The 12740-nt window shown below is 51.8% G+C and overlaps 1 protein-coding gene across 2 annotated transcripts in view; it reads right to left on the bottom strand.

The window, feature by feature from the left end:
* Nucleotides 1-253: 253 nt before the first annotated feature.
* LOC309398791 (voltage-dependent T-type calcium channel subunit alpha-1H-like) overlaps nucleotides 254-12740 on the bottom strand; it is a 59893-nt gene continuing 47406 nt past the window's right edge. For both annotated transcript variants that reach the window (XM_081966001.1, XM_081966002.1), the window contains exons 24-33: nucleotides 9995-10146; nucleotides 9532-9641; nucleotides 9275-9408; nucleotides 9080-9150; nucleotides 6126-6204; nucleotides 5619-5740; nucleotides 4690-4989; nucleotides 4220-4406; nucleotides 3692-3867; nucleotides 254-2861 (exon numbers count right to left, since the gene is read on the bottom strand). In XM_081966001.1, the coding sequence (XP_081822127.1) occupies nucleotides 1698-2861; nucleotides 3692-3867; nucleotides 4220-4406; nucleotides 4690-4989; nucleotides 5619-5740; nucleotides 6126-6204; nucleotides 9080-9150; nucleotides 9275-9408; nucleotides 9532-9641; nucleotides 9995-10146 (2495 nt within the window). In that variant the 3' untranslated portion in view covers nucleotides 254-1697. The remainder of the gene's footprint in view (nucleotides 2862-3691; nucleotides 3868-4219; nucleotides 4407-4689; nucleotides 4990-5618; nucleotides 5741-6125; nucleotides 6205-9079; nucleotides 9151-9274; nucleotides 9409-9531; nucleotides 9642-9994; nucleotides 10147-12740) is intronic.

Here is a 12740-nt window from a genome sequence, read left to right as displayed (position 1 = left end):
CCATGCCAGATGAAAAAATTGAATTTTTCTCTACTTGTCCCATAATGTTTACTTTTTGGGCTGGAACGCAATGGGTGTGTGTGTGTGTGTGTGTGCGTGTGTGTGTGTGTATTTCCAGAATTCTGTGGCCTACAAACAATAAGCCACAAACAAGCCAACCTCTGCTGATTGGAGATCTTTAGGATATAATTCCCTGAATGCCGCAAACAAAATTGAAACTTTTAAATAGTTTACTATTTATTTGGTTATTTTTTCTTTTCCTGCTGACTTTGGAAATCTCCTTCTTTACTTTTCGTTGTGCACTTTTAAAGTTCGGATTATTGCAACGTTTCACCTGAATTCCATAGGAAAACAGAGAGGGGGCGGGAAAGGGGGAAAAAATACAACATCGCTTGAATATATGTAAAATAATAATATTATTATTGTTCATCACCATAAAAAAGAGAGATTATTTTACCCATAAGAAGAATTAATAACTTAATTGTTATTGCACTGGCTACAATTCAGTTGTGGTTTTGGTTTTTTTTCTTTTCCCATTTTGTGGAACAAGGAGGACCAGAAAAAAGCTGGCAAGGCATGAAGTGAGCAGCGAAGGAAAATGAAGGGACGGAGGTCAAACTGAAAAGACGACAGTGAATATGGTGGTGACGTGGCCACATCCATCCTACGAGGACATTGCTCCACTGAGGATCGGATGTGAATGCAGACATGGAACAAAACGGATCGAGTCACCCTCCCATGGGAAGCCTGATCCAGCTGGCAGGGTTAAGGGCATCACAAGGCAGGGGGTCTCCATCTTTTGACCACTTTAAAACCCCGTGGACTTCCACTCCCAGAATTCCCCATTTCTGAGGAACTCTGGGAGTTGAAGTCCACAGGTCTTAACGTTGCCCACGTGGGACACCTTGGCTCGTAAGGACGGGAAAATGGACGCAAAGGGCGAATTCACTGGTCTTCAGAATGGACGGTGGTTGGTGCACGGTGGTGTACCTAGGTTGAGTTAGGGGCGTTAGCGCCTCCGGCTGATGCCTCTGGGGTCGTCCTGATGGGTGGGTTTTCGGCAAAAATATGCATCTGACAGAGAGCTTCCTTGTGGACATTTCTGGCGATGTGTGTGTCGCGATGTGTCTGCCTGTGATGTTTGTGTTTTCTTCATTTTTTCCCTTTTAAAAAAATCTCAAATACATGTTTTTCTATTTATAGTAACTGCTGATATACAGAACAATATACAACTCGCTTTCTGCCTGGTCACGGGATCTTCCCACGACCGCTTTTCGTGCAATAAGAAAAGGTGCCCTTTTGGAAAAAGGAGTTTTTCTGAACCAACCCCGGGTTGCCTTTAAAAAAGATAAAAGAAAGGTCTGCGACCCCCCTGGAGGGGTCCGAGGCCACACTGGGTGAGGGGGAAGGGGAGGAAGAGGGAGGAAAAGGAACATTGGAACAGCTTCTCCTTGTGCTGGGTGGGAAGGAAATCGGGCTCCTTCCGGTTATCCCAGAACCTCTCGGGAGAGTTGGAGCTTCTCTGGGACTTTGGTTCCGTGTCTACACTAACCGGACTGTCACAGTGAGGAGAAACCGAGGGTCTTGGGGTAAGCATCTGCCATGGAGAGGGTGGCTTTCCAACCTGTTCTCCTCTTCAAAGCCACATGTGGTGGCAAAGCCCTTAAAGTTCACCAAAGACCACCCCCCCTTGGAAGCTATACTGGCTCGTCCACAACCTCTTCTGTGTTGCTCGGGGTCCCTGGAACCTGTCCGTGTTGCGGGAGGGGACAATTCCTGCCCCCTCCGAGTCCTTGGTTTGTCTCAGAGGGGTCACCATGAGTCTCTGAGGGGTCTGTTTGCGGTAGCTGTGGACCCTCTGGTGGGGAGTCCACAGAGGGCCCCGTAGATTGGCTGCTCTCCAAGAGGTGTTTGCAGGTTTCCCCCATGGAACCCGGGTCCGTCGGCTTGTAGGAGAAGTTCGGGATGGTTAAATGTTCCCCTCGGCAGGCAGGGGGTGCCCGGCGGTCTGCCTTGCAGGCCAGTTCTCCAGGCTGACCCTCAGCCAGCTCCAAGGAGTCCCTGTAGGCCGTAGATTCACAGGAGGGAGTCCTCCGTCTCAGCAGACTGTTCTCAGAGGCTTTGTTGCGCGTCGTGGCGGCGCTGCTGTCTTCCTCCATGGGAGGGTCGATAGAGATGCAGGGAGGGCTCATTTTCTTCTTCCTCCGGATGCCGTGCAGGTACTCGGACTCCGACTGCATCTGGAGAGGTAGCCTCCTCCTTTCAGAGGACTCTGCGAAGCCGCGATCCTCATGGCCGACCGAAGGGCAGATCTCGATGGAGTGCCGTCGCTGGTCATCCGCCCATGTCGGCTTGGCCAAAAAACCCCGGGTGTCCACGCTGTAGAACTTCTTCAGGTCCTTCTCCTTGCCCTTCCCCATGGTCAAGCTGGTTGTGCTGCAATTCCTGAAGGGGACAGGAGATGGCGCCGGGGAGGCGAAAGGGGAGTCCGAGCAGTCCCGGCTCTCCAGCTGCACCCCCCAATCCCCGGCAGAGCTGTTGATGTGGCTGACCTCTTCATCCGCCAAGTCGGAGGACTCGAAGAGGGAGCTGTCCAGGAGGCTGCTGTGGGTGGACCTCCTGCCTGAGATGTTGTGCTGGCTGACGTTCTCCCTGGGGCTGTGGATGCTTGAAGGGCGGGGAGGGGAGGGCTGGGAAAGGGGAGGACTGCTTGGGAGGGATGTGGGGACTGGGGGTGGCTGTGGGCCTCCCAAAATACTGTGAGACAACTTTTTCAGGGGTGGGTTTTCACGCATCTCGGCCTGGGCGCAGGGCTTTGACTCCACCGCTGAGCTATCCAAGGAGTCCTTCCGGACGGCCTCCTGCAAAACAAAGATATAAATAAAAATAAGCATGTCCAACCCAAGGAGGCCCCACGCATCCAAGAAGGGTCCCATATTTCAAGACAATTGGGCTTCTGTCCTCTCTGGGGGCTCCTCCCTGAAGCGTTGAATCAACATGGGAATCTAGGGGAAAGCAGATGGGTCAAAGTTGGGCCTTCCCCGGGAAACCCCCCTTGCATGGAAGTGACTTCTCTGGAGTCACTTCAACATGCCTGAAGCAGTCGGCCCAACCCTCGGCCCCCTGGGCATGCAAGCGTCTACCTGCACAGGCCAAGAGTATCATGGCGGCATTGCCTCTCAGGATGTGGAAGAGCTGGAGGCTGAGGGGCCCCATCCAGCTGCCTCAGGAGTCAGAGAGCAGTCTACCAGTTGAGGGTCTGCTGACTCAACAGGAGCAATATGGGAATGAATGACACGGGGCTGTTTCCAGGCACAGGACACAGGCTGGGGTCACATTGGAAGCACCTCTCCCTCTCATATGATCTCTGTCCTGAACTCTGGGCTTCCTCCTGCATCGTCTCTGCTCTACAGCCCTTGGCTCCACGTAGTCTTAATCAGAATAGAGCTGGAAGGGACCTTGGAGGTCTTCTAGTCCAGCCCTCTGCTCAAGCAGGAGACTCTCTACCACTCCAGACAAGTGGCTGTCCAGTCTCTTCTGGAAAACCTCCAGTGATGGACCTCCTGCAACTTCTGGAGGCAAGCTGTGCTTCCTGGCCCTGAAGACATTTCCCATCCCTCTCCATGGCTATCAAGCACCTTTCTGCCTCCCCCCCCAATGCTAGAGAGCACCCAGAGACCGGGAAGCTGACCTGTCTGCACAGCAGTCTGTTAAAACTGGGGGTGCGATGGGCAGGGCGAGGGGGTAGAAGCTTCCACGGAGCTCCCATGTTGTGGCCAGGAGGGGGCGTTGTTGGGCGGAAGGCCAGCTGTGGGATCCTCAGTGATGAAGTGACCACCGGCTGAGAATGGATGGATGTGACAGATCCTGGAAGAACAAGGAAGGAAATTATTCCTCAGAAATACTTCTCTTTCTTTCATTCAAAGCTGAACAAATGTCTGAAGGAAACATCTGTTTCCTCTGGTGGCCTTTTGGGGTCTTCCCCCATCTCCAGATTGGAGCCCTTCATCTTGGCAGAGAGAATGTTTGCATTGTGGTGGAAAACATCAAGCAGTACTTAGCATCTCCATAAGTGTCTGCTCAAAACAATGTTAACCTCTTTTATCCTGAAACTCATGCCATGCTATAGTGCCAGACGTCTTCCTTTGGAAGTTGTTGACACACTGCAACTTAAACCGGTTGGCAGAAAACTGAGCAGGCCCAGATCCTGATCCCTTACCTCGAGGTGACCTGTAGGAGAAGGCTTCTAACTCCCCTTCATGCAGTGGGAAGGGGGGCTTGGCAGGCATCACAGGACGGAACATGTAGCTGTCATTGGGCAGCGAATGCATCCTTGCTACCGAGATCTTGCGAAGAGTCAGAAGGTTCTGGGGGTCCTTCAGGCCACCAGCGGCAGCAGAAGCTCCCTGCAAGGCAGCAAGAAAGGAGACTGAGATTTTGGGGAAATTGAGAACTGGTAATTCTGGGCAGCTTTGCAATATGTGAATGGCAGGATGGTCAGCCAACTGCATTTCTGGATGAGCGGAGGTGCAGAAAAGTTCTTCAGCTTGACTTGTTTAAAGCCCAACAGGTGTCCGAGGAGGAGGGATGGGGGAAGATCCCATAGACATGACCCCAAAGAGGCTCAGCCTCCTTCTTTTCCACGCCTGGGGAGGGAAGCTCCTTCAGACTCCTTCTCTAGCTTTTTACCATGACTTGATGCTTCGCCAGCAGGGGTGAACCCCCCTTGGAAGGGGTCTGTCTCCCATCCATGGTCCTTTCTGGTGTGCTGATCCCTCTGGACATCTCCAGCTCGATTTCGGCATCCATCTCGGCATCTTCCTTCGCCTCCTTGTTGCTTTCCTCCAAGTGCTTCATCAGAACGGCCACTACCACGTTGACCAGGACGAACTGGGCGATGAGGACGAAGGTGACGAAGTACACAGGGGAGATGAGAGGCAGGTAGCTGAGACAGTGCTTGTCATCCCGGTGGCATTCCCGGAGAGTGTCCTGGAAGAGGGACATGAGAGCAAGGTTTGCTTCAGGTGGGCGGGTCAACTGAGAAGAAATCTTAATGTCCTCCTAAGTTTTCTCCCAAAGGTTCAGCATTTAGAGGTGAGCAAACATGGAGCTTCACTGAGCAGTAATGGAACTAAAGACCCATCTGCCCAGCAATGGCCAACTAGCAGTCTTTGGGAGCTAATATGGGTGAAATGGATGCAAAAGCTTTCCCCAAACTCATAGTAACTTCAGCAGCATCTCTAGGCACTTATGGCCATCATGGTGAATGTCATCTGTGGGTTTTCTAATTCCTTTTTCAAGGGATACAGACCGGTGGCTCTCATTAAATGGAGACCAGGACTTCCACAGATTAATTCTACCTTGTGTAAAGCCTTACTTTCCCTCAGAATTGGGCATCTGTTTGGGGTACATTTTATCTATTTTGGTCTTGACTTTTATTCTTGGCAAATAATACACAAAGCTGGTGAAGCCAGGTGGCCTTGAGTCTTCTCTACCTCCATTGTTGGAGATGGATGCCATAGTCAACCCAAACTGCCTCTCAGGATGACGTCTAAAGTCAACTTAAAGTACAGCCATGGTCAGAAAGCTCTGCTGGGAAAGTGACGTGGAGGTCTTACCTTCATGATCCCATTCCAGTTGTCCCCAGTTGATACCCTAAAGAGGGTGAGGAAAGCCATTCCAAAGTTGTTGAAGGTAGCATGCCGACTGAGGCCTTCACAAGGATTTTCCTCGCTGCAGTCTACGAAAGAGCAAGGATGAGTCCACTCTTAGCTATAAGCTTGGAGAAAGTCAAATGATGGCTTGGAGGAGATGGGCGTCCCATCATCTGACTCCCAACATTCTGTTTTCTGAAGAGCACCTTCTCCTCTCTTCATTTGTTCCCCTGGAATTCATTTGGACCCTCCCCTGCTTCTCTGGAGGGACCCACCAGATTCTGGCATCCCCTTTGCCTGCTTGCCTGGTCAGTGGTGGGAACTTAGTTGAGCTTGACAATGGCAAGGTTTGGGTTCTCTCACCTTATACAAGTCATGGGAACATCTGGCCACGTTCTTCCCTTTCAGCAGAGATAGTCTGGCTGGCATATTAGCAGGGTCACCAAGCAACAGAAAAAGAAGATGACTCACCTAACTTCCCAAATAATTCTACCCCCAGGGCAGCGTAGATGAAAAAAAGGAGCATAAATAGCAGGCCGAGGTTCCCCACCTAGGAAAGGAGATGGTCAGAAAGTCAGAAGTTAAGCTGATGTCACAGAAGGGTGTTTATCTTGCTCAGGTGGGACTTCCTGCCTTAGCCAGAATCAGCGGAGCTTCCCCCAGCCTGATGTCTCCTGGGCAGCTCTAGAGAGGATGGGCAATGACTCAGGCAAACACAACTGGGGGAATGAAGGTGCCCTTGCATCTTACATCCACCTGGGTCTGTTGGAGAAGGAGCCAGATCTTCACTAAATGAAAGGTAGGAGCTCAAACTACACTGCACGGTGATTATCCAGTTTGCACGTCTCCCCAAAGCTTGCAAAGGTCTGTAGTATTAGAAGGATGTGTCCTGTCTCTTTGGGCCACCTTCAACAGAACCTAAGACAGAGCATGAAGGACATCCTTGGTCGACCATGACTGGTGAAACTGGGCTGGGTCTACAGCAAAGAGACTTTCCGAGGGTTGGACATTGGCGTTGGTCTCTTCTGATGGGCGTCTCCAGCTGGGTTGCAGCCCTAGAGGAAATTCCCAGAGCTTAGACTGGCAAAGAGAGCCCTGGAGACGTGGGAGTCAAGTCTTAGGGGAAGATAGGGGACAGTCCTATCATGAGATCCTTCCTAATGCAGCATTCCCTGTAGGATGCAACCCGAGACACGCCCTTGTGAAGGATCCTTGACACCAAGAGAAAAGAGCCAGGTACCAGAATAACAGAATCACAGAGTTGGAAGGGACCTTGTAGGTCATCTAGTCTAACCCCCCGCCCAAGCAGGAGACCCTACACCATTTCTGACTGATGGCAGTCGAGTCTCTTTTTGAAAGCCTCCAGTGATGAAGCTCCCACAACTCCTGTATTCACAACCCCTTTCCCCTTGTGGAAGGCTCCTTGGTGCACTCTGTGCTCGCTGGTTTTACCACAGATGTCTCATGGCCCAAACTAGACAACATCATCAGTGCTAGGAGGGAGTGGGGTTTCAGAGAGGAGGAGGAGGAGGATTGTGGGGTCCTTGGTGCTCTCTGAGCTGGCTGGTTTTACCACAGACGTCTCACGACCCAAACTAGGTAACATCCTCAGTGCTTTTGGGTCGTGAAACGCCTGCAAGAAAACCAGAGAGCAGGAGGGACCCCTCATTCCAACCCTGAGCTACAAATGTTCTCCTGCTCTGGGTCTCTTCCCCCTTCTTGCTTGTTATTCCGAAGCCACAGGCAAGAGGACTTCCTCCCATCCTAAATAATTATCGGCTCTTCCTCGGTGCTCTGCAGACAAGTGCCTGGAAGCAGAAGTGGCCGTTCTCCTGCTGGGAACCTTCAGCCACTTGAGAGGATGGACCGCTTGGCAATGTCGGGGCTTAACAAGGGTGTGAGGCACTTCAGGAAACAGCGGTTTCCTTGAGAGAGGGGGGGGGGGGCAGGGGCGACTAAATTACAGTGACGTCCACCCTGGGGAGCATATTCTGCTGCTTTTAGGGGACATAAAAAGAGGAGCTAAGTCTCTTCTCTAAACTCCAGGTTAAGGGTAGAGCTCCATTTCAAGGACCCAGGAGCCCTTGGAGAACTGCCTGCCCAGAGTCCCCCAGATCTGCCACCCGCTACCTGCAAGGTTTAGGGGAGAGGAGCTCATGCAGCCCACCTACCTCCCCCGTTTCCTGGGGAGTAGCCAGTGGGTAGAGGTCGAGAGACTGCTCTCCACTTGGATTTGAATGTACAGGACTGTAGAAATGATGGTTTTCCCAGGCTGCTGGTGCCTGAGCAGTTAACCCTTGGAAAAACCCCATTTCCTGGGAGATCCTCAGCTGCTCTCCCCCAGCACAGGGCTTGGGGCAGGCCGGATGTGCGGAGAGGCCTCATCCCAAGAGGGGAAGAGGGGAGAGGGGAGAGGGGAGTGGTGATGGTGAGGATCAGGGAGGGCAGCGTTTCAATTGACGGAGGCACTGGATTTTTATTTTTGTTTTGTTTTGGGAGGGGGGAGGAAGGAAGAGAGGATCTATCGGCATTTTTTCCCATCCTTGTCCCACATATGCTCCACTATCTCTCCAGCCCATGGGCTGCCTGCAAATGAATTCCAGAGGGAGGGCAGAGTTTCTCTGGTTTGTTTTTGTCCCCAGATGCTCCTTCCCAGGTCATCCTCAAGTTGATTGCTTGAGCTTTTGGGACAGGCTTAATTTGAGCCCCCTTCCCCCCCCCAGAAGGCTTTTAGGGAGATGCAAAAGGCAGGCCCTCTTCCTGCCCCCTCCGTGGCTGATGTGAGAGGGAGAGGGAGAGGGAGAGGGAGAGGGAGAGGGAGAGAGAGAGAGAGAGAGATATGCCTTGCCTGGCTGGCTAATCTGCATCGGAGAGCATCTTCCGAAAAGCATCTCGCTGGTTGTGGGTTTTGCCTCCTTCTCCACTGCGGGGGGTGGTGGCATTTCAGAGCCTTAGGAGACTTTCTCGGGATGGTTCTCCTCTGCTCCAGAGGCATGGGCAGAGTGCAAAGGGACCCCTGGCATTTCATGCCACGAGAACATCTATTCCGTGGCATCCCAGAGGGGCGACCCTGCCTTGTCTTTCGTTGATGTGAGTGCAAAAAAGGAAGCCAGCTTTGAAAAAAAGCCTTAGAACTCGTGGACTCAAAGGCCTTGACTCGTTATCTCAAGTGCTCAGTTCAAAGAGAACAAAACAGGAGGACAACATTTTGAGCTGCTGGAAGTGGTGTCCTCAGTGCTGTTGGGAAATAATGTGTCAATATATATCCCTCTGGGCATGTACTGTTTTTTCTCTTGGGGCGAGACAAAATTGAACATTTTTGGAAAGCTGGAGGCTTGGGAGTTGAAAATATATCGAGGAGGAGGAGGAGGAGGAGGAGGAGGAGGAGATGTATAGAAGAGAAAGGAAGATTAACATCTGCACACCTGGGGGAGGGCTTGAACCACTGTGTCCAGCAACGCCCGCATCCCCGTGGCCAGCTTCAGCAGCTTCAGCACTGGAAAGCAAAGGGAAGGGCCGTCGGTGAACAATGGAGCCTCCCCGTTCAGGCGTAGCCCACCTTCCAATGGCGGCTACTCCTGGGATACTCAGAAAGACCCTCCCTCAGAGAAGCCCCTCACCTCTAGCAATTCTCAGCACCCTCATGATGCGGATAATGGTGGGGTTGATGGGGAGCGCGGCGTTCATTTCGATCTCCTCCAGAGTAATCCCCATGATGGACAGCAGGACGATGGCCAGATCCAGCTGGTTCCACCTACCAGGAGGCAGAGCGGGAGGGGGGCTAGGCACCAGGGCTGAGCTCATTCAGCAGCCTGCAATGGGGCGAGACCACCACCCCTTCCCCAAATGACATCATCACCACCATCCCATCTCCAACCTGTCCTTGAAGAACCTCCGGAAGCCAAAGGCCACCAGTTTCAAGATGGCTTCGACCACGAAGACGAAGGTGAACAAGTAGTTGCAATACTTCAGGGCCTCTTCTAGAGACTGCAAGGAAACACAGGAGGGGGTGGGTGGGTTGCTTGTTAGGGTCCACTGGTGTCTGTGCAAAAGGAATGGCGGTATAGGATCTCCTGTAGCAGTTGGCAGGTGTAAGCATCTCATGGGACCTCTGGACGAAGCATCAGCTGCCCTGCCCTTCATCGTGGAAGTTCCACCAGGATCCATCCAGGAGGACTTTCCTGCCTGCCTGCTTTCTGAAGAAGCTGCAACAGCTCCTGGCATTCAGCCCTTGGCTGCCAGACCCCCCTGGGACCAAGTGGTTGCTCCTGGCCTGCCCCTAAACTGCCAGTCCTGGGCACCACCAGGGCTACGGGGGAGTCAAGAGAGGCTGCCTTTACCTTGGGTTGATCAAAGTGCTCCATGGACATCGTGATGACATTGACGCCAATGATAAAAGTGATGAAGAGGTCCAGATAATGGCTGGTGCAGAGCGAATGGATGTATTTCCGGGCAGGTGAATAATCGGCGTAGTACGGACGCCGCTGAGCTTCTGCAGGAAAAAAATCAACAAGGACCCATCAGCTTCTGGCAGCCTCCTTGGCCTTCTCCAACACAAGCCATGCTGGCACGCAAAACCATGCGAGTTTTGTCCAAGGGGCATGTAGTCCATGGCTCCGTGGATTGTGGGTTTTGTAGTCAAAGCCACCCAAAGCCGTGAGGCTCCTCCTCTGCCCACCAAGACATGGAGATGGACTCTGTTGTGCTGCAGAGTTCCTGGACATGAGGTGAAGGTTTGCAAGCTCATGAAACCTTTGTCTTAAAAGGCTGGGGCCCTGCCTGTCCCAAAACTAAGATTTGGGTGGGATTATTGGGGTATCTTATGAAAGCAAAGCCTGAGGGGCTTCCTTAAAACAAGAGATGGAGCAGAGAAATGATAGATTACGGAGAGCCACAGCTCTCTTTCAAATGTGAGGGCCACACAGCTTTCCCCAAGCTAGTGCTCTTCAGGGACATTGGGGTTCAGTGCCCATAATTCCTAGACAGCGAGGATTATGGGGGATGAAATCTAAAGCATCTCAAGGCACCCGACTGAGGAAACCTGGCACAAGAACGAGAAAGTAGAAATCTCGTACTGGAGGCTTCGTTAAGATCAGAGGTGTCCAACCTTAGCAACTTCAAGACTTGTGGACTTCAACTCCCAGAATGCCCCAACTGGCCAGGGGGATTCTGGGAGTTAGAGTCCACAAGTCTTGAAGTTGCCAAGTTGGGACACCACTGGCTGGTCTAGATGATTTGTTGGTCTTAGCATTGTGGTGTCGTTTAGGACTTTCTTCACCCCTTTCGGGAATCCTCACAAAAACTCAGAGTGCTGCCTGTCATTCTCAGGCCGAGTGAGTCCGATCTTCCCCATTTGATTCTGGGAGATGCAGGCAGTTGGTTGTTAGAAGAAGCAAGGGGGTGGGAGAGAAAAAAAAGGGCTGGGTGAGCTGGAGTTAGCCTCCTAATTCCTCCAGGGGCCCACCTAGTCATTTGCAGAGGGTCTGCTTCCTGCCCTCAACCCTTTTAATGCTTTCCAGCCGACTGTTACACTGCCAAGCGTTTTGCTGATGCAAGACAACGGCTCGGGCTCGATCGGAATCTGCAAGCGGAACTAATCACATCAAAAGGAAGCCGACTGACTGGTAACCCTTCGGCTATTAATTCCTCCCTTCCCTCCGTGGCTAAAAAGGATATTTATGTGTGTGTGTGTTTCCCAGGCAAGCAGTTCGAAAGCCTCGCAAAGCAAGGTTTCCTCTCTCCTGCCTGGCTGCCTTTGAGCTCTCAGGATAATTGGCAAGAGTCCGTCCATCAGCTCCTCAAGGTGGGCAGCATGCAGCGAGTGGGGCTAATCCTGGCAGCGGGGTATCTTGAAGCAAGGGGTGGATTTTGATCTTCGGGAGAAAAGAAAATAGTGGGTGAGGGGCTGAGGAAGAGGCAGTGCTGCTGTGAGAGCTCTGCTTGAGCACCGGGTGAAGAGGGAAAGGAGCCAAAAAGTAAAGGGCTGCTCCCCAGGGAAGGAGAACCGAGTAAGAATATACTGAGTTTCCCAAAGGGGCTTTTTTGAACGGCAATTAGGCCTCGTTTTTCCTTGAAGACATTTCGCTTCTCATCCAAGAAGCTTCTTCCATTCTGACTAATGACCAGATGATGACCGCAAGGAATATAAATCCTTCCATGCGCCACCATTCAGTTAGAACTGAAGAAGCTTCTTGGATGAGAAGTGAAAGGTCTTCAAGGGAAAACAAGATCCGGTTGCCTTTTGAAAATGCACCTTTGGGACAACCGTGACCTGGAGGACTGAGAATCTCCAAAGACAACATGCTGGCTCGGCTTTTTGGATGTGATCTGAGCAGCTCACTGGCTCACAGTGAAGATTGTCTAGGTTTGGGAAGCCCTCGACTTCCCTCCTGGAGATCCTGGGTAGCACAAAGGATTCTGAACTCAGAGTCACTAACCAGTGTATGTGGAGCTCAGTTGGAAGCTTGGATATCAAGCTCTGGCGCCATATCTCTTGGTCACCGCCAAGGCCTCGGAGCAAGAGCATCAAAGGAAACTCCAAGCTCAGAAGGTATTTTGAAGGTGGCAGTAACCCTCTGCCTCAGCACTGTCTCAGGTAACCCAGAGGAGCTAATGCCTGGTCCATCAGTCCCTATGAACCATCTCTCATTGACACCTTGGAAATGCTATCTGGTCCCCCACCTTGTGGGAAAGAGAGGTTCATGGGGAGCTCTCGGTGGTGCTGCATCCACCTGTCCCATTTTGCCCTTTGGGGGCAAATGTCCCGCTTGTTTTCATCCCATCTTTGCTTCTTTCTCTTCTGCTCCTTTGCTGTTGGTTGATTATTTTCTAACTCATACTTCTAACTCATCCAGGTCAACAACTACCCATACACTTCCTGTCTTTGAACTACTGGGCTGTGGTTCTTGCTGAGTGTTAGGGGTCTTTGGGGGCTTACTCTTATCCTGTAGGTGCTGTGATGATGTCCTAAAGTCTACCTAATGTTTCTGAGAGGAACAATTCTAATGACCACATTGGCTAATCCCTGATCTCCTTAAGGAAAGCCTTGATGAATTCTCAACATGCTCCTCCAGGGGTCTCCAGAAA

Source organism: Natrix helvetica (assembly GCF_964273705.1).
Source record: "Natrix helvetica genome assembly, chromosome: 13".
NCBI lineage: Eukaryota > Metazoa > Chordata > Lepidosauria > Squamata > Natricidae > Natrix > Natrix helvetica.
This window is presented reverse-complemented; position numbering and strand designations above follow the sequence as displayed.